At 42.5% G+C, this 24,379-nt stretch overlaps 1 protein-coding gene across 2 annotated transcripts in view; it reads right to left on the bottom strand.

The window, feature by feature from the left end:
• Positions 1 to 4,965: 4,965 nt before the first annotated feature.
• ehd2b (EH-domain containing 2b) overlaps positions 4,966 to 24,379 on the bottom strand; it is a 34,321-nt gene continuing 14,907 nt past the window's right edge. Inside the window, exons 2-8 of one of the 2 annotated variants that reach the window (XM_036961454.1) lie at positions 22,294 to 22,815; positions 18,399 to 18,575; positions 11,758 to 11,855; positions 8,707 to 8,930; positions 7,749 to 7,937; positions 6,420 to 6,581; positions 4,966 to 6,295 (exon numbers count right to left, since the gene is read on the bottom strand). In XM_036961454.1, coding sequence (XP_036817349.1) covers positions 5,735 to 6,295; positions 6,420 to 6,581; positions 7,749 to 7,937; positions 8,707 to 8,930; positions 11,758 to 11,855; positions 18,399 to 18,575; positions 22,294 to 22,514 — 1,632 coding nt within the window. In that variant the 5' untranslated portion in view covers positions 22,515 to 22,815 and the 3' untranslated portion in view covers positions 4,966 to 5,734. Of the gene's footprint in view, positions 6,296 to 6,419; positions 6,582 to 7,748; positions 7,938 to 8,706; positions 8,931 to 11,757; positions 11,856 to 18,398; positions 18,576 to 22,123; positions 22,182 to 22,293; positions 22,816 to 24,379 lie in introns of those variants that run through there. The other variant, XM_036961455.1, reaches the window with a different exon arrangement.

Genomic DNA, 24,379 nt, shown 5'->3' with positions numbered 1-24,379 from the left:
AGTAGTCAGTAAAATAGATCAACAAACCACATTTTATTTGTCACATACACATGGTTAGCAGATGTTAATGCGAGTGTAGCGAAATGCTTGTGCTTCTAGTTCCGACAATGCAGTAATAACCAACAAGTAATCTAACCTAACAATTCCACAACTACTACCTTACACACACAAGTGTAAAGGGATAAAGAATATGTACATAAAGATATATGAATGAGTGATGGTACAGAGCGGCATAGGCAAGATACAGTAGATGGTATAGAGTACAGTATATACATATAAGATGGGTAATGTAGGGTATGTAAACATTATATTAAGTGTCATTGTTTAAAGTGGCTAGTGATACACGTATTACATAAAGATGCAGTAGATGGAATCGAGTACAGTATATACATATGAGATGAATAATGTAGGGTATGTAAACATTATATTAAGTGGCATTGTTTAAAGTGGTGAGTTATACATGTATTACATGTATGGCAGCAGCCGCTCAATGTTAGTGGTGGCTGTTTAACAGTCTGATGGCCTTGAGATAGAAGCTGTTTTTCAGTCTCTCGGTCCCCGCTTTGATGCACCTGTACTGACCAAAGATAAACAAACCAAACTGTTTTAGGGAACAACACTGTTCTCATAGCATGTGACATTCATTTCAATCAAAAGCACTTCTTTGTCTAGCACATACAAAATCAACAAAAAAGGTGAATCAACAAATACATGTATATTTGTGTGTCAACAACAGCTACAACTCCGATATAAATTATTTTTTTCATAGATGGCGAAATACCACGTGCGTCCACTTCAATCAGTGCATTTGTAACAACCTAACAATTACGAAATTTATATTCGATTAAATAAGCCTCGCGTAGCAAATTAGCAATTACAGTTGTTGAACAAATTCGACACTCGTTGACCTCTATTCAAAAATTCCTCACTTCGTGATCTTATTTTCCTGGGCAGATTTTGGGCCGTGTAAACCCTCTTGCTTCGCCTCTTCCTCTCTGCTATTGCAAAAAATAACTTATTCTTCTTCTACGTTCGAATTCTAGTGCAAATGGTGCGTTCATACCTCCTACAGGCCGACGTAACATCGTCGTGCTTCTGAAAAATAGAAAACATCTTTACAAAAAATATTTATGTCCAGTAGATGGCGCTCATTCAAAGTTAAATATATCCAAAGTCGACTTTCCATGCTTTTAATCCTTCACGGGGCGTCTTGGTGAGGAATTCCCCATGTATCCGCCCAATGACGTAGTTGGAGACCCCTGTTTAGTGGGCTGTTCTTTGGGGGTGTTCCATACTCTGTATGGTTCTCATATGCTGTAGTCTTGGCGCCATGTGAATGCCACGTAGAATGTTTTTGTGTGTGTGTGTGTGTGTGTGTGTGTGGAAAATGTTTTTGAGCAACTAAATCGTTTTGAAACAGCTCATGAGGAAATGTCAAGACATTTGCTCCACATTATTGTTGTGTTGGAAAGGCAACACTGTTCTGTCAGCAGAATTGCCCGTTGATCTGATTAGGAAATCTGGGAAAAGGTTAGTGTGTTATTCAAAGAAGAGATTTCCTACAGGGCTTGGACATATCTTGTCTATTTGAAACTGTCTGGTGGAAATTAGTAGCAGCAGACCAGAACCCATCCAAGACACACACACACACACACACACAGCAAGTCATGGGTACGGCCTAAACATCTTGTTCCTAGGGAAAAGTCCAAATAGGGGGATGTTGTTAATGCCTATAATAAAGGTAGTGTCTAGAGGCTGAGCTGCAGCCCAAGGAAACTTAGCGGACCCCAGGAAAGCTGATATTAATAGTTCTAGGGCCAGCCCACCACATTCCTAGCATGTGAGTCACACTGTACACTAGGAGAGAGAGAGAGAGAGAGAGAGAGAACGAGATGGGGGAGAGAGAGGGAAAGATAACGAGAGGGGGGGAGAGAGGGGGAGACAGGGAAAGAGAGCGGGGGAAGAAATGACTGTTTCTTATTTGTATTTCTTTCCATGGAGGAGTGAAAGAGGCAGGGAGACCAGACCACCCCTCCCTCCCTCCCCCCCTGCCTCCCTCCCTCCGCAAACCTTAAAAGACTACACACACGCACACGAACACACATTTTAGAGACACTTACGCCAGAAAGAATTCAACAGAGTATAAACAGAGAGTATGATACCTCATGATCTACTGTGCTGTATGTTGGTTGGTTAAACCTGGAACTGCTTGAACTAGAAGGCTGGAGAGAGATTTGGATACGTTTTTTTTTGGCGTGTTTGTGTTTAAGGGAGAACGGGAGAGAATGAGTGAGTGTACCACTGGAAAATGGTGGTATGGGGTTTTGGCCTGGAGCACTGTGACTCACTGTTTATCTGACTGTCATTGAGGAACCAAGTGAACATTATACTGTTGCTATAAAGGAGAATCAGCCTGCATCCACTGCTATGTCTTGTTTGAAATATAAAATATAGTTTTTACTGTGTTGCCTAAATATGGTATGTTCTGTATGTGGCTAGATACATATTCTGTTTTGTGTCCAGAACACTTAACATTCTACTGTTCCACACATGGCAGATATTGAAAAAAAAATTATTTGCCTCGTGCTACACACTTAGTCAAAGTGTTGTCTAATCTACTATTTAATCCACAGATTGACTTGGATCTCTTTTTCCTGTCTCTAAACACTGATGAATTCAACTTCATCTCCTCTTCATTCTGAACAAGAGGTCATCGGAGGTCATCAGAACACAGTTCATACCGTTTATTAGGCAGTTATAATAATACACATGGTTAGCAGTTGGTGAAGCTAGCTGTGTACAGTAGTCAGTAAAAATAGATCAACAAACCAAACTGTTTTAGGGAACAACACTGTTCTCATAGCATGTGACATTCATTTCAAACAAAGGCAGGTCTTTGTCCAGTACATACAAAAATCAACAGCAAAAAAATATATATAATGAATCAAAAAATACATGTATTCTTTTTTTGCCATGAGAGAAAGAAAAAAGTATGCGAGGAAAAATGGCAAGTTACTGTAAAACTGTGGTACGTTACTGTAAAACTATGGCACGTTACTGTAAAACGATGGCACGTTACTATTAAACAATGGCATGTTACTGTAAAACGATGGCATGTTACTGTAAAACAATGGCACGTTACTGTAAAACAATGGCACGTTACTGTAAAACAATGGCACGTTACAGTAAAACTATGGCACTTTACTGTAAAACGATGGCACGTTACTGTAAAACTATGGCACGTTACTGTAAAACGATGGCACGTTACTGTAAAACGATGACACGTTACTGTAAAACTATACTATAGAAATGCTGTATTGTCCCTGGTTAGACCAGTCCCCTACAGACAGACAGAGAGATGACTAAACAAGCTTCACACTGTTGCTAATAGCACCAGCTGTCTATCAAATACATGTGTAGATTAGTGTACTCATATTAGTGTGTATATGAGTAGTCTGTTTATATTTGTTTAAACACTCCCTGCTAAATAGCTCCATGTAAAAGCAAGTCAAATATAGTACGGAGTAAGTCAGATACATGTATACCGGTAATCGTATCAGTGTGTAATTAACAGTAGACTTGTCAGTCAGTGATGCCACTGTGGACCCAGTCATCCAAAGAATGTTGAGTTAAACAGTAGATGTGAAATAGTGAGGATTTATAATAATGTAATGTCGTTTCTGACATAACAACATCTGTGTGAGAATATAACATATACACATGCAAGACTTCTAGAAAGAGAATGTGTGGTTAAGGAGTTCTGCTAGTTTGGAGAAAGTAGTGTTCAGAGTAGAGTGGAGTAGAGTAGAATTTAGTAGAGTGGAGTAGAGTGTAGTAGAGTAGAATGTATTAGAGTAGAATTTAGTAGTGGAGTGTAGTAGAGTAGAATGTAGTGGAGTGTAGTAGAGTGGAGTAGAGTAGAGTAGAATGTAGTGGAGTGTAGTAGAGTAGAATGTAGTAGAGTGGAGTAGAGTAGAGTAGAATGTAGTGGAGTGTAGTAGAGTAGAATGTAGTAGAGTAGAATTCAGTAGAGTGGAGTGTAGTAGAGTAGAATGTATTAGAGTAGAATTTAGTAGTGGAGTGTAGTAGAGTAGAATGTAGTGGAGTGTAGTAGAGTGGAGTAGAGTAGAGTAGAATGTAGTGGAGTGTAGTAGAGTAGAATGTAGTGGAGTAGAATGTAGTAGAGTGGAGTGTAGTAGAGTATAATTTAGTAGAGTGGAGTGTAGTAGAGTAGAATGTAGTAGAGTATAATTTAGTAGAGTGGAGTAGAGTAGAGTAGAATGTAGTAGAATGGAGTAGAGTAGAGTAGAATGTAGTAGAGTGGAGTGTAGTAGAGTAGAATATAGTGGAATTTAGTAGAGTGGAGTATAGTATAATTTAGTAGAGTGGAGTATAGTAGAATTTAGTAGAGTGTAGTATAGTATAATGTAGCAGAGTAGAATGTGGCAGAGTAGAATGGAGTAGAGTGTAGTAGAGTAGAGTAGAATGTAGTAGAGTAGAATGGAGTGTAGTAGAGTAGAATGTAGTAGAGTAGGATGTGGCAGAGTAGAATGGAGTAGAGTGTAGTAGAGTAGAATGTAGTAGAGTAGAATGTAGTAGAGTAGAGTGTAGTAGAGTATAGTGTAATAGTGTAGTAGAGTAGAGTGTAGTAGTGTGGTAGAGTGTAGTGTAGTAGAGTGGGGTAAAGTGTAGTGTAGTGTAGTAGAGTGTAGTAGGATAGTAGAGTGTAGTAGAGTGGAGTAGTGGAGTAGAGTGGAGTGGAGTAGTGTAGTAGAGTAGAGTGTAGTAGAGTGGGGTATAGTGTAGTGTAGTGTAGTAGAGTGTAGTAGGATAGTAGAGTGTAGTAGAGTGGAGTAGTGGAGTAGAGTGGAGTGTAGTAGAGTAGAGTGTAGGAGAGTGCAGTGGAGTGGAGTAGAGTGGAGTGAAGGAGAGGAGTGTAGTAGAGTAGAGTGTAGTGGAGTAGAGTGTAGGAGAGTGTAGTGGAGTAGAGTGGAGTGAAGGAGAGTGGAGTATAGTAGAGTAGAGTGTAGGACAGTGTAGTGGAGTAGAGTAGAGTGGAGTGAAGGAGAGTAGAGTAGATCGGCATAGTACAGTAGCATACAATATAGTATAATAGATTAGAGAAGTAGAGTATAATAGAGTATAATAGAGTAGAGAAGTAGAGTATAATCTAGTATAATAGAGTAGAGAAGTAGAGTATAATATAGTAGAGCAGTAGAGTATAATATAGTATAATAGAGTAGAGCAGTAGAGTATAATATAGTATAATAGAGTAGAGCAGTGTGGGCCACTAGCCTTTATTTGACCTCAGCTCAGCTAAACACATGATCCAGTAAGACTAAATTGGGGTGCATTTCAATAGCATAAAGTATCTCCCCTTCCTCCTTTCCTTTCCTTTCATCTGCACTACGGAAAAGGAACCAGACTGGAGACACACAGGACTCCAGACCACAAATGACAACGGGAGGGAGGTTCGAGTCTCATCTCCGCGCCTCTGTCAAGCCTTTTCTTCCTGTCTCCCTCTCGAAGACCAGAGATGAAAAGACCAGAGGAAGCTACCTTAGACTATCGAGATGCACCCAGGGGCTTAACTTAGACTATCGAGATACACCCAGGGGCTGACAGACATAAAGACAAGGAGACAAGAGGACAACGTGGGGGGGGCAGTAGCGTGTGTGTCAGCCGTCAGAGGGCTATACTGTCAGCTCCACAGGGTGGGTTGATGTAATAGTCTCTATATATCCGATCCTTTCATTCTGCGCTTGGAAGGGGGCACCAGACGGGCGGGCAGTTCAGGGGGCAGACCATGCCCCTCTAACTTCACCTCGATCAGGTGGCTGGCCAGGGCAAACTCCTCGTCATCCAGCATGCCATCCCGGTCCACATCCGACAGCTTCCAGATCCTCCCCAGGACGGAGTTTGGCAGCCGGGTGCTCACCATCCAGTCCTTGGCCTTGGTGCCACTCAGCTTGCCCTCGTTGGGCGCCAGGTTGTAGAAGATCTCGTCGTATTTGGGCTTGTCCTTGGTCACGACCCAGGCCATCTCGCCCTCTTCCTCGCCTTCCTCCCCCCCATTCTCCACCTCTCCGAATGGGTCGTTCTCCACGAAGGGCCCGGCGCGGGTTCCCAGGAAGGCCCCCCCCTGCACCCCTGGTTGCACCCCCGCGTCAATCTCCTCCTGGCGTAGCAGGGGCATGAGCTTGGCGATGTCGGACGCCAGCAGCTCGTCCAGAGCGGCCATCAGGGACGGCTTCAGGGGCTTGAACTTAGTGAAGTCATGGATCAACAGTTGCTCCTGGATGGGAAACAGAGACCACAGCACACTAGTTAGCCGATCATCTGGCAAATATTACAGAAGGATGAACTACCAGACTTCAGCGTCGGACATTCAAACCGGAATAGAAACAAGCTAAACAGACCTGCATCTTGGCGCAGTCAGGGAAGTCCCCAGCAGAGATATGGTGCTGCAGCTGGATCTTGGAGAAGATGACAGGAAGCTGGTAGATCAGGTTCTTCTTCATTTTGTCCTTCCTGAAGGTTGGCATTTCCTTCTTTAGATAGCTGATGATGTGGGCATGCACCTGGAGGGAGAGAGATGAGGGGGGGAGAGAGAGAGAGATGTGGGGGGAAGGAGAGAGAGGGTTGGGGCAGGGAGAGAGAGAGCGGGTTGAGGGGGGAGAGGGATGTGGGGGAGGGAGAGAGAGGGTTGAGGGATGTGGGGGGAGAGGGATGTGGGGGAGGGAGAGAGGGGGGGGGTGGGAGAGAGAGGGGGGGGAGAGAAAGAAAGAGAGCGAAGGGTAGAGTGAGAGAATTAGAGGGGAGGGTGGGGGAGGGAGAAAGAAAGAGAGCGAAGGGTAGAGCGAGAGAATTAGGGGGGAGGGTGAGAGGGAGAGAGGGTTGAGGGGGGAGAGGGATGTGGGGGAGGGAGAGAGAGAAAGCGAGAGAATTAGAGGGGAGGGTGGGGGAGGGAGAAAGAAAGAGAGCGAAGGGTAGAGCGAGAGAATTAGGGGGGAGGGTGAGAGGGAGAGAGAGGGTTGAGGGAAGGGGGAGAGATGTGGGGGAGGGAGAGAGAGGGGGAGAGAGAAAGAAAGAGAGCGAAGGGTAGAGCGAGAGAATTAGAGGGGAGGGTGGGGGAGGGAGAAAGAAAGAGAGCGAAGGGTAGAGCGAGAGAATTAGGGGGAGGGTGAGAGGGAGAGAGAGGGTTGAGGGGGGGAGAGGGATGTGGGGGAGGGAGAGAGAGAGGGGGAGAGAGAAAGAAAGAGAGCGAAGGGTAGAGCGAGAGAATTAGGGGGGAGGGTGAGAGGGAGAGAGAGGGTTGAGGGGGGGAGATGTGGGGGAGGGAGAGAGGGGGAGAGAGAAAGAAAGAGAGCGAAGGGTAGAGCGAGAGAATTAGAGGGGAGGGTGGGGGAGGGAGAAAGAAAGAGAGCGAAGGGTAGAGCGAGAGAATTAGGGGGGAGGATGAGAGGGAGAGAGAGGGTTGAGGGGGGGAGAGATGTGGGGGAGGGAGAGAGAGAGGGGGAGAGAGAAAGAAAGAGAGCGAAGGGTAGAGCGAGAGAATTAGGGGGGAGGGTGAGAGGGAGAGAGAGGGTTGAGGGGGGGGAGAGATGTGGGGGAGGGAGAGAGGGGGAGAGAGAAAGAAAGAGAGCGAAGGGTAGAGCGAGAGAATTAGAGGGGAGGGTGGAAAAACTTCAGCAATCTCTCTCTCTCTCTCTCTAAAACAATTCTAGAGAGAGAGCGAGATAACCTACCCTGACCAGTCGTGCCCTCTTCACCAGGTCGTTGAGTTTCCTGAGGGCTGCGTTATGAGGAAGGTTCTGGATGTCACTAAACAGATCTTCCTCTTCCAGCTCAAACAGACGACGGTTATCAGGCACCAGCAGCGGCTCGGACCAGAACGACCCGATATACACCCTCAAGACCTCTGGAGTGTTGAACACCTGTTAATCATATCAATAATATCAATCAATTGGATCACAAAGTGTTATACACACGCCTAACTGCTTTACATGCTAACGTTAGTTAGCTAACATTACGGGCTAACGCTAGTTAGCTAACATTACGGGCTAACGCTAGTTATCTAACATTACGGGCTAACGTTAGTTAGCTAACATTACGGGCTAACGCTAGTTATCTAACATTACGTGCTAACGCTAGTTGTTTGTGATGATTCACACCCAAGTGTCAAGGCCAACAGTTTATCTTCCGGTGACTTCAGCCATGTGAAAAACCTTCCATAGCAAAATATAGCTAGTTTCTTTTGCTTGTAGCTTGCCTCTAATCTGACTGGTGTTAGCTAGCTTCTAGCGCTGTTTTTTATGGACGCTGTAGTAACGGTTCTTATCGAACCGCCAAGACATTGAGCTAGGCTGGGGCAAGACATTATATGTTTTTCCTCATGCTAAAGACCCTGATAAAAATCTGTGTGGTTCTCGTTAACTACGGCTCATGACGAGAGGCGAGGAGTGTGTTGTGTATCTCCAATCAAGTTGATTTGGAACTTTTCATCTACATTGGTGGCATATTATATATGATGGTAGGGAGATTTGAATTTACCAATGAGCTTCAACCAATGAGCTTCAACCAATGGGCTTCAACCAATGCATATCACCCCCCACAATAATATTTATTTTCTAGTAATTGTTTATTGTTTCACTAGCTGTAGAATGACAACATTTCCCTTGGCGATGAGTAAAGGTCTCCTCTCACCTTGCCCAGAGACCACATTAGAGCTCCGTAGATCCTCATCAGCTGTTGTGTTCCCACCATGTCAGCCTTGTTCAGGACGACACGCAGTTTGTCCTCGTTACCACGCAGCGCTCCGATGGCCTCGGAGAACTCATCACTGATCTCCAACTTGTGGGCGTCGAACAGGAGGATGATGCGGTCAACGCGCTCCGCAAACCAACGTAGCACCGCTGGGAAGTCATAGCCTGAAGAGAGGGTTAGGGGTCAGAGGTCAGGGGAGAGACGGGACACGAGGAGTCTGTCAGAGTATTAATAGTGAAACAGTGAAAAGGAGATGAGGGTGTTACATTTCTAGATTTGCAACACGCTGAGCACAAAACACATGAGCACAAAACACATGCTTGACAGGTCTCTCTTGGAAAAGAGATGTTATCTCAATGAGAAAAAACAGGATAAATAAAAGTCCATAAAGACATGTTGAAGCACTCCCATATAGTTGGTTTTAGAGCACACACACACACACACAGAGGAGAGGGGAATAGGGCTACACAGACCCTTCACATCTCTGTCCTCTCTCTTCTGTCTCTTTCTCTGATGAGTCCTCTTCTCTCTGATCAGTCCTCTCTTTTCTGTCTCTGATGAGTCCTCTCTCTCTTCTCTCTCTGATGAGTCCTCTCTCTCTCTTTCTCTGATGAGTACTTCGTTCCTCACATTCCTCTAACTGATACAGTTTCCTCTCCAGTATCTGCCGTACATGCGTTACGATGTGACTCCAACAGGACCTTGAGCAGAAAGCTCTCCTAACTGATAGGTTGGAATGTAGTAAGGTCATAACACTGGAGGCATTGACCTGCCCTCATATTTTCCACAAGGCTTCGTCTCTTCTGTTGTTCCACCGTCATCATACTTAATGTTGTTATAGTTACTCATGCCCCATGAACGGTGACACGGTATTAGGATGGAAAGGGAGGGAATTTAAGGAGTGAGAGACAGATTCACGAGGCTTCACGCTCAAAACCTCTTTCCTGTATTTATCTAGTCTATCGGTAAATAGCCCACCCAATTTTACCTACCTCATCCCCATACTGTTTATATTTATTTACTTTTCTGCTCTTTTGCACACCAATATCTCTACCTGGACATGACCATCTGATCATTTATCACTCCAGTGTTAATCTGCATAATTGTAATTATTCGCCTACCTCCTCATGCCTTTTGCACACAATGTATATAGACTCTCTTTTTTTTCTACTGTGTTATTGACTTGTTAATTGTTTACTCCATGTGTAACTCTGTGTTGTCTGTTCACACTGCTATGCTTTATCGTGGCCAGGTCGCAGTTGCAAATGAGAACTTGTTCTCAACTAGCCTACCTGGTTAAATAAAATAAACATCTTTGTGTGTGTTCCTTCCAAGACGTGGTGGAGGAATCTGAAGAACTCGCCAGGGTCCCTCTGTATCCTCGTCCCCCTGTATCCTCGTCCCTCTGTATCCTCGCCCCCCTGTATCCTCGTCCCCCTGTATCCTCGTTCCCCTGTATCCTCGTTCCCCTGTATCCTCGTTCACCTATATCCTCGTTCCCACTGTATCCTCGTCTCCTTGTATCCTCGTCACCCTGTATCCTTGTCTACTTGTATCCTTGGGGTGTCCAATCAAAAACGCATCTTTTGACAATTTGGGTTGTGTAGATACCCCTCTAAGAAAACCAATTCTCCAACCCTCATGTCTCAGTCATTATCTGTTCAAAACTTATTGTAGTTTTTACCCTTGTAGGATGGCCAAATCAATGGAGGCCAAACTGGTTGAATCGCTTCATTTCAACCAAAAACATTAATATAATAACGTTGAATCAAAGTGGAAAACTGATTAGATTTGCAAAAAGTCATAATTGTAAAAGGCATTTAGTCTTTTATTTACCCAAATTCAACCTAAATCCATTGATATGGTGACATTTGTTGTTGATTTCACGTTAGTTGGTTAGTTGACAACTCAACCAAATGTAAATGAAAACCAGACGTTGAACTGATGTCTGTGCCCAGTGGGTTGTGTCAGCGAGGTTGGATGCTGTGAGAGAATGAAGGCTAACTGACAGACTCACTGTCCAACTCTCATCTTTCTTCTTATATCCAGAGGACAAAAAAAACAATATAGAGGTGAGATCGATTTTCAGACACGACGTAGTATTTTCATATTTTAGTATCTTTTAGTTTAAGTTCTTTAATATTTTCAAATTCCTGTTATTTTTCAAAGATTTCTCAGAAAAACAAGCGTATCTGTGAAACTTCAATGGAGCTTTTAACATTTAATTGGGCTTGTGTCATGTTCATTTTGTTTTTCACAACCCGCGGAAACAGCTTTGCAGAAGACCACCCCAACATGTAAAATCCTCAAAAGTTACGGCAAGAAGTGGCACAGCTATGTCAACAGAGATCGCTGCTTATTGTTGAATGTAATGAGGTTACGAAATCCGACTTCCCAGATAGAATGTTAATGATATGGTAGAGAAAGAACGATTCAGAACATAAGTAATCATATTTGTCTTGGTAAAATCTCTTCTATAACATAAGGCAGCTCAATTTCATCACCAAAGCATGTTTTCACCCACACACTACCCTATATCCTTGTCACCTATGTCCTTGTCTCCTTTTCACCGTATATCCTTGTCACCCTATATCCTTGTCACCCTATATCCTTGTCTCCTTGCCTCAGTGCATGGAGGTCGGTCACATCGGTTAGCCAGGTCAGGAGGGAGGAAGTAGTTGTTTTAGCTGACCATGACAGATGAGGGACCAGACCAGGTGTGTCTGTAACCCCCTACCTCCACCTCACATTGTCCTGTCTGGTCCCCCCAACCTCCTCCTCTCCTTGTCCTGTCCACTACCCCCTACCTCCTCCTCTCCTTGTCCTGTCCACTCCCCCTTACCTCCTCCTCTCCTTGTCCTGTCCACTCCCCCCTACCTCCTCCTCTCCTTGTCCTGTCCACTACCTCCTCCTCTCCTTGTCCTGTCCACTCCCCCCTACCTCCTCCTCTCCTTGTCCTGTCCACTCCCCCCAACCTCCACCTCTTCTTACCTCGGCTCACCCTCTGCTTCGCTCCTGACAGGATCCCCGGTGTGTCGATGATGCTGATGCTCTCCAAGACCTGATTGGGCAGCTGGGCACACTGGAACCTATCACGCAACAGCAGAGAAGGGGGAGGGACATGACACAACAGTCATACAGTGCCTTGCAAAAGTCAACTCATCCCCCTCAGCGATTTTCCTATTTCGTTGCTTTACAACCTGTCATTTAAATGGATGTTTATTTTGGATTGCATGTAATGGACAAACACAATAGTCCAAATTGTTGAAGTGAAATGAAAAAAAGTACTTGTTTAAAAAAAATTAATTAAATGTAAAACTGAAAAGTGGTGCGGTCATTTGTTTTAACCCCCTCTGCTATGAAGCCCCTAAATAAGATCTGGTGCAACCAATTACCTTCAGAAGTCACATAATTAGTTACATTTATTTTATTTGACCTTTATTTAACCAGGCAAGTCAGTTAAGAACAAATTCTTATTTTCAATGACGGCCTAGGAACAGTGGGTTAACTACCTTGTTCAGGGGCAGAACGACAGATTTGTACCTTGTCAGCTCGGGGGTTTGAACTTGCAACCTTCCGGTTACAAGTCGAACCACTAGGCTACCCTGCCGCCCCAAATAAAGTCCACCTGTGTGCATCTAAGTGTCACATGATCTGTCACATGATCTCTGTATATATACACCTGTTCTGAAAGGCCCCAGAGTCTGCAACACCACTAAGCAATGGGAACCACCAAGCAAGCGGCACCATGAAGACCAAGGAGCTCTCCAAACAGGTCAGGGACGAAGTTGTGGAGAAGTACAGATCAGGGTTGGGTTATGGCACCACAACAAACCTGCCAAGAGAGGGCTGCCCACCAAAACTCATGGACCAGGCAAGGAGGGCATTAATCAAAGAGGCAACTTAGAGACCAAAGATAACCCTGAAGGAGCTGCAAAGCTCCACAGCGGAGATTGGAGTATCTGTCCATAGGACCACTTTAAGCCGTACACTCCACAGAGTTTTATGGCCAGAAAAAAGCCATTGCTTAAAGAAAAAATAAGCAAACACATGTTGGAGACTCCCCAAACATATGGAAGAAGTTACTCTGGTCATATGAGACTAAAATGTAGCTTTTTGTCCATCAAGAAAAACAAACCCAACACCCCTCCTCACCCCGAGAATCCCATCCCCACAGTGAATTATGGTGGTGGAAGCATCATGCCCTGGGGATGTTTTTCATCTGCAGGGACTGATCAAAATTGAAGAAATTATGGATGGTGCTAAATACAGGGAAATTCTTGAGGGAAACCTGTTTCACTCATCCAGAGATTTGAGACTGGGACAGAGGTTCACCTTCCAGCAGGACAATGGCCCTAAGCATACTGCTATAGCAACCCTAGAGTGGTTTAAGGGGAAACATTGAAATGTCTTGGTATGGCCTAGTCAAAGCCCAGACCTCCAATCCAATTGAGAATCTGTGGTATGACTTAAAGATTGATGTACACCAGCAGAACCCATCCAACTTGAAGGAGCTGGAACAGTTTTGCTTGAAGAATGGGCAAAAATCCCAGTGGCTAGATGTGCCAAGCTTATGGAGACATACCCCAAGAGACTTAAAGCTGTAATTGCTGCAAAAGCTGGCTCTACAAAGTGTTGAGGGAGGTGAATAGTTATGCACACTCAAGTTCTGTTTTTTTTGTCTTATTTCTTGTTTGTTACACAATAAAACATTTTGCATCTTCAAAGTGGTAGGCATGTTGTGTAAATCAAATTATAGATTTTGTGGGGTTTATATTTTAATTCCAGGTTGTAAGGCAACAATTAATACTTTGGGTGAATACTTTGGGTGAATACTTTGACCAGCCACTGCAAAACAATAACATAACACCATAAAACAATAACATAACACAATAACATAACACCATAACACAATAACATAACACCATAAAACAATAACATAACACCATAACACAATAACATAAAACAATAACATAACACCATAACACAATAACATAAAACAATAACATAACACCATAACACAATAACATAACATGGAACAGTTAGAGGAGCATCTAGCATCTATAATTTACCTACAGGTTCTCCTCAGGTTCTCCTCAGGTCAGGGCAGCTTTCCAAACATTCCACTAAATACCGCTCCATCAGTTAACAGCAATGGAATGAATGTGGATAATGGAGGATGCTGAGCGATTAACCTCCCCCCCACCCCCCAAAAAAATGTTTGAGCTTAATGCACAGCTTCTCTAAAGATACACCAGATCAAGGCTGAACTGTGTGATGTAGTAGGGAGTTGTAGTTTCCAACAGGTCAATAATCTACATAGTTTAGCGTAGAAAACGTGGTAATTAACTACAATGACCATAATCCATTGTGCGCCTGCCTATATGTCCGGTCTGTGTGGGGGCGCGGAGACGAGAGAGAAAAATGAAGAAGGTGCGATGGAGAGGGATACAGAGCAGTTATCTTCACTAGGTATCTCTACCTGAAAATACGTGATCTAAGTGATTGATAGTTGGTATTCAGCAGTTATAAAGCCTTATTTACTTTGAACAAATAGTCAAATGGTGATGTTGTCAGACAGAAGACAGCAGCTCTATAGAGATGAGATGATGACTTGGAATTAAATAATAAAGTCATAAAATAAAACTATATATATATATAGTATATAACTAATGTAATATATTATATATAAAACTAAAACTAATGTAATATATTATATATATATATATAACACTTATGTAATATATTATATATATATTATATATATATAAAACTAATGTAATATATTATATATATATATAACTAATGTAATATATTATATATATATATATAACACTTATGTAATATATTATATATATATTATATATATATAAAACTAATGTAATATATTATATATATATATAACTAATGTAATATATTATATATATATATAACTAATGTAATATATTATATATATATTATATATATATAAAACTAATGTAATATATTATATATATATATAACTAATGTAATATATTATATATAAAACTAAAACTAATGTAATATATTATATATATATATATAACACTTATGTAATATATTATATATATATTATATATATATAAAACTAATGTAATATATTATATATATATATAACTAATGTAATATATTATATATATATATAACACTTATGTAATATATTATATATATATTATATATATATAAAACTAATGTAATATATTATATATATATTATATATATATATAACTAATGTAATATATTATATATATATTATATATATATAAAACTAATGTAATATATTATATATATATATAACTAATGTAATATATTATATATATATTATATATATATAAAACTAATGTAATATATTATATATATATATATAACTAATGTAATATATTATATATATATATATAACTAATGTAATATATTATATATATAACTAATGTAATATGTTATATATATATAACTTTTATAATATATATTTTTATTTCACCTTTATTTAACCAGGTGGCTAGTTGAGAACAAGTTCTCATTTACAACTGCGACCTGGCCAAGATAAAGCATAGCAGTATGAGCAGACAACACAGAGTTACACATGGAGTAAACAATTAACAAGTCAATAACACAGTAGAAAACAAAGGGGGAGTCTATATACAATGTGTGCAAAAGGCATGAGGAGGTAGGCGAATAATTACAATTTAGCAGATTAACACTGGAGTGATAAATGATCAGATGGTCATGTCCAGGTAGAGGTAGAGATACTGGTGTGCAAAAGAGCAGAAAAGTAAATAAATATAAACAGTATGGGGATGAGGTAGGTAAAATTGGGTGGGCTATTTACCGATAGACTATGTACAGCTGCAGCGATCGGTTAGCTGCTCAGATAGCAGATGTTTAAAGTTGGTGAGGGACATAAAAGTCTCCAACTAATGTAATATATTATATATAAAACTAATGTAATATATTATATATAAAACTAATGTAATATATTATATATAAAACGAATGTAATATATATATATATATAAAAAACTAATGTAATATATTATATATAAAACTAATGTAATATATATTATATATAGTAGTATAGATTGTAATATATATACAGTAGTATATATATACACTGCTCAAAAAAATAAAGGGAACACTTAAACAACACAATGTAACTCCAAGTCAATCACACTTCTGTGAAATCAAACTGTCCACTTAGGAAGCAACACTGATTGACAATAAATGTCACATGCTGTTGTGCAAATGGAATAGACAACAGGTGGAAATTATAGGCAATTAGCAAGACACCCCCAATAAAGGAGTGGTTCTGCAGGTGGTGACCACAAACCACTTCTCAGTTCCTTTGCTTCCTGGCTGATGTTTTGGTCACTTTTGAATGCTGGCGGTGCTTTCACTCTAGTGGTAGCATGAGACGGAGTCTACAACCCACACAAGTGGGTTGTAGAGTAGTGCAGCTCATCCAGGATGGCACATCAATGCGAGCTGTGGCAAGAAGGTTTGCTGTGTCTGTCAGCGTAGTGTCCAGAGCATGGAGGTGCTACCAGGAGACAGGCCAGTACATCAGGAGACGTGGAGGAGGCCGTAGGAGGGCAACAACCCAGCAGCAGGACCGCTCCCTCCGCCTTTGTGCAAGGAGGAGCACTGCCAGAGCCCTGCAAAATGACCTCCAGCAGGCCACAAATGTGCATGTGTCTGCTCAAACGGTCAGAAACAGACTCCATGAGGGTGGTATGAGGGCCCGACGTCCACAGGTGGGGGTTGTGCTTACAGCCCAACACTGTGCAGGACGTTTGGCATTTGCCAGAGAACACCAAGATTGGCAAATTCGCCACTGGCGCCCTGTGCTCTTCACAGATGAAAGCAGGTTACACTGAGCACGTGACAGATGTGACAGTCTGGAGAGGCCGTGGAGAACGTTCTGCTGCCTGCAACATCCTCCAGCCTGACCGGTTTGGCGGTGGGTCAGTCATGGTGTGGGGTGGCATTTCTTTGGGGGGCCGCACAGCCCTCCATGTGCTCGCCAGAGGTAGCCTGACTGCCATTAGGTACCGAGATGAGATCCTCAGACCCCTTGTGAGACCATATGCTGGTGCGGTTGGCCCTGGGTTTTCATTCATTCAGATCTAGGATGTGTTCCCTTTATTTTTTTGAGCAGTGTATATATATATATATTACACAAAACTTGTGTAATATACACAACAACTGAAATGTGTTATTAAAGTAGAGTGAATAAATGACGGTTGATAAATGATAAACAGTAATGGACAGTTACTGCCATCATGGGACTTATTGTGTTATTATGTGTTACAACATTTAACCCACAATGCAATTCATGTTTTTTTAATGATTTATTTATTATTACTCAATAAAAATGGACTAATCGCTCAGCAGACTCCTCACCTGTGTTACCGGCTCCAGGAGGGTCTGGGGAGCTTTATTATGTGTCTAAAAACATAATCAAAACCGAAATCTTTAACCATGATAATAATAATTTAGAAAGCACTAATCTCTCTGCACAGTCAAGGTAACAGCTAAAGGCGATCTAGGAACCAGATCCTGAGTTGAGAGCGGGACTCATTGTGCTACTGTGTCGGACTACTCCCTTCCCAGAACCCATTGTGTTGAAGCAGGACTCTCAATGCTCTGGGCTTCCTGAAGGAAAACGGTCTCCAGTGTCATAGCCTCAACAATATGACCTGCTAATGATCGTTAACAACAACACCGCTACTTCCTGATTCAGATGGCTTTAACCAGGGCTTCACCAGACAGGAAGGACCGACGCAAACACACCCCGCCAAGGGGGGGGGGGGGGGGGGAGCGAGAGAGAGAGAGTGAGAGAGAGAGAGAGAGAGAGCGCGAGAGAGAGCGAGAGAGAGAGTGCGGGAGAGAGAGAGAGCGAGAGAGAGAGAGAGCGAGAGAGAACGCGAGATCTTTGTAATTTGTGCGTCAGAACGTTGTGGTAGCTAGATCTAGCCTGATGGTTGTGCTTAGGATTTTTGGAGTGTAGGCTGGTCCCAGATCTGTGCCTAAAGGTTACATCTACTGTATCTTTTCTACCCATAATTGTAGTGTTCAACTCCTACAGTTGATGTGGCTTCAGTATTACAGCAAACCATGTTCCATAAACAGTAAGGCCAGCTCGCCTCAATAGAAGGAAATCCCGTGAACAAGGGTATCCCAGACAACAGGATAAACACACCAGAGCAGTGGAAAATACCTCAGGGTGATTCAGCCCAGCCAGTCTGCTCTGCTTTACCCTGGTCCTGCCATGTCTGTGACATCATCTGTTAGTTAGTCCTGCATGGCTGTGGCTCTTTGGGGCCCTCTAACCATGCCTTTGAACTGGAGCACATAGCAGCTCATATCTGAGTACACTACCTCTCCCCCACCCTCTCCCTCTCTACAGAGATATCACTCCCTTTCTCCATTTTTCCACAAATAAGGCAAGTCCCTCCCAGCTCTGAAATTTGGCACGGACACTTGAAATTCCACAGAGCAAAAAAAAAAACTAACACACTTCTTTCTCTCCCCTCCTCAAACCCCCTCCCTTCAGACAGGCCATTCTAGAACATTCTAAAACACGACGTTGTGCATTCTGGATTCCGCCTCTGTACTCACCTGTTGAGGAAGGTGTTTCCGAAGGGGTTGAGCTTGCGAAAAGGTTTGTTGGGGTCGACGATGAGAGCGTTGCCCGGGATCACCCCCTCTACCTCACCGTGCATGATGGCTGTGAAACAGTCGGTGGTAGGCTCTGGCCCTATCCTGCTTCCTGGGATATCCTGCTCCAACAGATACCTGTTACACACAACAACGGGTCACCAGGTCAGATACCTGATATACACACACAACAACAGGTCACCAGGTCAGATACCTGTTACACACAACAACAGGTCACCAGGTCAGATACCTGTTACACACAACAACAGGTCACCAGGTCAGATACCTGATATACACACACAACAACAGGTCACCAGGTCAGATACCTGTTACACACAACAAAGGGTCACCAGGTCAGAATGAATATGAGCAGTATATCAGGACGACATACGATATGATGTGCAGTACTACATCTGCAGTACTACATCTGCAGTACTACGTCAGTAGGGCCCAGGTAGCTAGAGTCAGTCATAGGAGACTGAGGCCCTTCCTATCGTTTATAAAAGCTGGTTTAGAGTAGTTCAGGAGCAACTCCTGTCCCTACCTACAGTATAATCTGGAAAAAGTCTTACTTGCTAATGGTAGTCTTGCCAGTTGACTACTGCCCCACCACCAGCACCATGGACTACAGGTTAATCTGTCTGTACTGGGCCTTCACAAAGTATTCATACCCCTTTCACTTATTCCACATTTTGTTGTGTTACAGCCCTGAATTCAAAACGGATCAAATTGATTTTCTTTCTCACCCATCTACACACAATACCCCATAATGAATGATAAAGTGAAAAACATGTTTTTATACCTTTTTGCAAATGTATTGAAGATACAGCAATATTTTATTTACATAATTAAATACATGTTAGAATCTCCTTTGGCAGCGACTGCAGCTAAGAGTCTTTCTGGGTAAGTCTCTAAGAGCTAAGAGTCTTTCTGGGTAAGTCTCTAAGAGCTGAGAGTCTTTCTGGGTAAGTCTAAGAGCTGTGAGTCTTTCTGGGTAAGTCTCTAAGAGCGATTACAGCTGTGAGTCTTTCTGGGTAAGTCTATAAGAGTGATTCCAGCTGTGAGTCTTTCTGGGTAAGTCTCTAAGAGTGATTCCAGCTGTGAGTCTTTCTGGGTAAGTCTCTAAGAGTGATTCCAGCTGTGAGTCTTTCTGGGTAAGTCTCTAAGAGTTGAGAGTCTTTCTGGGTAAGTCTCTAAGAGCTGAGAGTCTTTCTGGGTAAGTCTAAGAGCTGTGAGTCTTTCTGGGTAAGTCTCTAAGAGCGATTACAGCTGTGAGTCTTTCTGGGTAAGTCTATAAGAGTGATTCCAGCTGTGAGTCTTTCTGGGTAAGTCTCTAAGAGTGATTCCAGCTGTGAGTCTTTCTGGGTAAGTCTCTAAGAGTGATTCCAGCTGTGAGTCTTTCTGGGTAAGTCTCTAAGAGTTGAGAGTCTTTCTGGGTAAGTCTCTAAGAGCTGAGAGTCTTTCTGGGTAAGTCTAAGAGCTGTGAGTCTTTCTGGGTAAGTCTCTAAGAGCGATTACAGCTGTGAGTCTTTCTGGGTAAGTCTATAAGAGTGATTCCAGCTGTGAGTCTTTCTGGGTAAGTCTCTAAGAGTGATTCCAGCTGTGAGTCTTTCTGGGTAAGTCTCTAAGAGTGATTCCAGCTGTGAGTCTTTCTGGGTAAGTCTCTAAGAGTGATTCCAGCTGTGAGTCTTTCTGGGTAAGTCTCTAAGAGTGATTCCAGCTGTGAGTCTTTCTGGGTAAGTCTCTAAGAGCGATTACAGCTGTGAGTCTTTCTGGGTAAGTCTCTAAGAGTGATTACAGCTGAGAGTCTTTCTGGGTAAGTCTCTAAGAGCGATTACAGCTGTGAGTCTTTCTGGGTAAGTCTCTAAGAGTGATTCCAGCTGAGAGTCTTTCTGGGTAAGTCTCTAAGAGCGATTACAGCTGTGAGTCTTTCTGGGTAAGTCTCTAAGAGTGATTACAGCTGAGAGTCTTTCTGGGTAAGTCTCTAAGAGCGATTACAGCTGTGAGTCTTTCTGGTTAAGTCTCTAAGAGTGATTCCAGCTGAGAGTCTTTCTGGGTAGGTCTCTAAGAGCGATTACAGCTGTGAGTCTTTCTGGGTAAGTCTCTAAGAGTGATTACAGCTGAGAGTCTTTCTGGGTAAGTCTCTAAGAGTGATTACAGCTGAGAGTCTTTCTGGGTAAGTCTCTAAGAGTGATTACAGCTGAGAGTCTTTCTGGGTAAGTCTCTAAGAGTGATTACAGCTGAGAGTCTTTCTGGGTAAGTCTAAGAGCGATTACAGCTGTGAGTCTTTCTGGGTAAGTCTCTAAGAGCGATTACAGCTGTGAGTCTTTCTGGGTGAGTCTCTAAGAGCGATTACAGCTGAGAGTCTTTCTGGGTGAGTCTCTAAGAGCTGTGAGTCTTTCTGGGTAAGTCTCTAAGAGTGATTACATCTGTGTGTCTTTCTGGGTGAGTCTCTAAGAGCTTTGCACACCTGGACTGTACAATATTTGCACATTTTTCTTAAAAATAATTATTTCAGCTCTGTCAAGTTGGTTGTTGATCATTGCTAGACAGCCATTTTCATGCTGATTGAAGTCAAAACTGTAACTAGGCCCGTCAGAACATTCACTGCCGTCTTGGTAATCAACTCCAGTGTAATTTGGCCTTGTGTTTTAGGTTATTGTCCTGCTGAAAGGTGAATTCGTCTCCCAGTGTCTGTTGGAAAGCAGACTGAACCAGGTTTTGCTCTAGGACTTTGCCTGTGCTTAGCGCTATTCATTTTCTTTTTATCCTAGTCCTTGCCACTGACAAGCATACCCATAACATGATGCAGCCGCCACCATGCTTGAAAATATAAAGACTGGTACTCAGTGATGTGTTGTGTTGGATTTGCCCCAAACATAACACTTTGTATTCAGGACATAAATTGCCACATTTTTTGCAGTTTTAGGTTAGTGCCTTGTTGCCAACAGGATGATTGTTTTGGAATATTTGTATTCTGTACAGGCTTCCTTCTTTTCACTCTGTCATTTAGGTTAGTATTGTGGAGTAACTACAATGTTGTTGATCCATCCTCAGTTCTCCTATTACAGCCATTTAACTATGTAACTGGTTTAAAATCACCATTGGCCTCATGGTGAAATCCCTGAGCGATTTCCATCCTCTCAGGCAACTGAGTTAGGAAGGACGCGTGGCTTCTGCTTTTCATTTTTTTATTATTAATAAACAAAACAATTCTACAAAACATAATTTCACTTCAACATTATAGGGTATTGTGTGTAGGCCAATAGCAAAATAAATCTCAATGTAATCAGGCTGTAACACAACAAAATGTGGATAAAGTCAATGGGTGTGAATACTCTCTGAAGGCACTGTATATAAACATTAGTGTATGATATCTTACCGCGTATAATATCTTACCGCGTATAATATCTTACCGCGTATAATATCTTACTGTGTATATCTTACTGTGTATATCTTACTGTGTATATCTTACTGCGTATATCTTACTGCGTATATCTTACTGTGTATAATATCTTACTGAATATAAGCCTTACTGTGTATAATATCTTACTGCATGTAAACGTTACTGTGTATAATATCTTACTGTGTATAATATCTTACTGTTATAATATCTTACTGAATATAAGCCTTACTGTGTATAATATCTTACTGTGTATAATATCTTACTGTGTATAATATCTTACTTGATGAACGTAGTCTTGCCAGTGGAGTACTGCCCCACCACCAGCACCATGGGTTTATAATATCTTACTGTGTATAATATCTTACTGTGTATAATATCTTACTGTGTATAATATCTTACTGTGTATAATATCTTACTGTGTATAATATCTTACTGTGTATAATATCTTACTTGATGAACGTAGTCTTGCCAGTGGAGTACTGCCCCACCACCAACACCATGGGTTTGTTGTCAAAGTCTGCGTCCTCCAGAGAGGGGGAGTGGAAGTCATGGAAACCGTAGTACTGCTCCAGGGGGAGGAGCTTCTGACGGTACAGAGACTTCAGCCCCTCTGTTACCGTCCTGATCACCTCAGGAGTCTTCTTCACATCCTTACGGCCCCAACGAGACATCCTGATTGGCTGATTGGTTGATTGTTGTCCTTCAAGAGGAAATGATCTACCTTTGAGGAATGTGAGGGAGCTTGGGAGTTCCGTAAACTACCTGTGAGTGTGTGTGTGGGAGCCTGGGAGCGTTTTCAGGTGTTTCCTGTGTTTTAATGGGAACTCTTCTCCTCCGAGACCTCTTCTTCAGCCGGGTCTCTTCGAGGATGGTACTGGATGTTACTGTACGGTCTGTTTTATGTCGTTAAAGCTCTGGTCTGAGGTCTTCCCTCTCCTACGCAGTCACCCCTCTGACTCCTTTAAAAGACTTCTGTGGAAAAAAAGAAAACCAGCAATGAAACGTAAATTCTAAACATGTCTCTAGAAAGACACGAACACACTGCTGCAGAAGAAAACCGTCAATGAATTGTCAACATGTTCTAGTGCCATTTTGTAGTGACAGGAGACTCAGAACACTCTACATACACAGAACACACAGCTAGATGTATAGGGACCTAGCATAGAACAGCTGTGATACTCAACAATAGGTCAGTGGGATTTCAGGTCTATGCATACAATTCTGTCTGCAACATTATGCATATTACACCCTACTGAACACTGCCTGCCTGCGTGCCTGTCTGCCTGCGTGCCTGCCTGTCTGCGTGCCTGTCTGTCTGCGTGCCTGTCTGTCTGCGTGCCTGTCTGTCTGTCTGTCTGTCTGTCTGCGTGCCTGTCTGCCTGCGTGCCTGTCTGTCTGTCCCGACGAACGTGGAGTCAGATTTAGCCCACGACAGTATATTATCTGGAAACTACAGTATATTGTCTGGAAACTACAGTATGTTGTCTGGAAACTACAGTATATTATCTGGAAACTACAGTATATTGTCTGGAAACTACAGTATATTGTCTGGAAACTACAGTATATTATCTGGAAACTACAGTATATTGTCTGGAAACTACAGTATATTGTCTGGAAACTACAGTATATTATCTGGAAACTACAGTATATTATCTAGAAACTATAGTATATTATCTAGAAACTACAGTATATTGTCTGGAAACTACAGTATATTATCTAGAAACTACAGTATATTGTCTGGAAACTACAGTATATTGTCTGGAAACTACAGACAATTACAGACAACTACAGTCTATTATTTTATATATATTTTTTTTCCGGTAGGGACACATATAGGACGCTAACCTCCACAGCATAACCTTCACTCCAGATTCAAAACTCCAAATCTACAACCTAATTTTGGACAAAATTACCTGGAAGGATTACTACTTGCAAGTATTCCATGTTTCAAGCTGTACAGAGGGTGCTTTGGCAAACAAACAGTAGAGACCTGAGGACACCATCCAACCTGGAACTGAGACAGACCAGATACAACTTCAATTAGCCCTGAGGTGTGAAGTGAGAGGTGTCATAGCCTTTGAGCCCAACAAACGGCGGGAGTCTGTTCAAAGACCATCCATTTTCTACAAGAAATCTGACTCCAGAAATAAAGGTTTCTCCCAAGTGGGTGTGACACCTAGTCCCGTTGCCTGCTGCTTGGATTCCACCTGGCGATCTGTTCACCATCTGCCCTGGTCTGTCTCCCCCTGTCTGGTACAGGTACCCCCACCACACTCCCCCTGTCTGGTACAGGTACCCCCACCACACTCCCCCTGTCTGGTACAGGTACCCCCACCACACTCCCCCTGTCTGGTACAGGTACCCCCACCACACTCCCCTCTCTCCCTGGCCTGTCTCCCCCTGTCTGGTACAGATACCCCCACCACACTCCCCCCTCTCTGTTCCCAGTCTGCCCTGGCCTGTCTCCCCCTGTCTGGTACAGGTACCCCCACCACATTATCCCCTCTCTCCCGAGCTTTCGCCTGCCTCCAGCACA

This window comes from Oncorhynchus mykiss, chromosome 24, assembly GCF_013265735.2.
Source record: "Oncorhynchus mykiss isolate Arlee chromosome 24, USDA_OmykA_1.1, whole genome shotgun sequence".
In the NCBI taxonomy this organism is placed as follows: domain Eukaryota; kingdom Metazoa; phylum Chordata; class Actinopteri; order Salmoniformes; family Salmonidae; genus Oncorhynchus; species Oncorhynchus mykiss.
The sequence above is the reverse complement of the archived record's forward strand: the minus strand, read 5'-3'. Positions and strand labels throughout refer to the sequence as shown.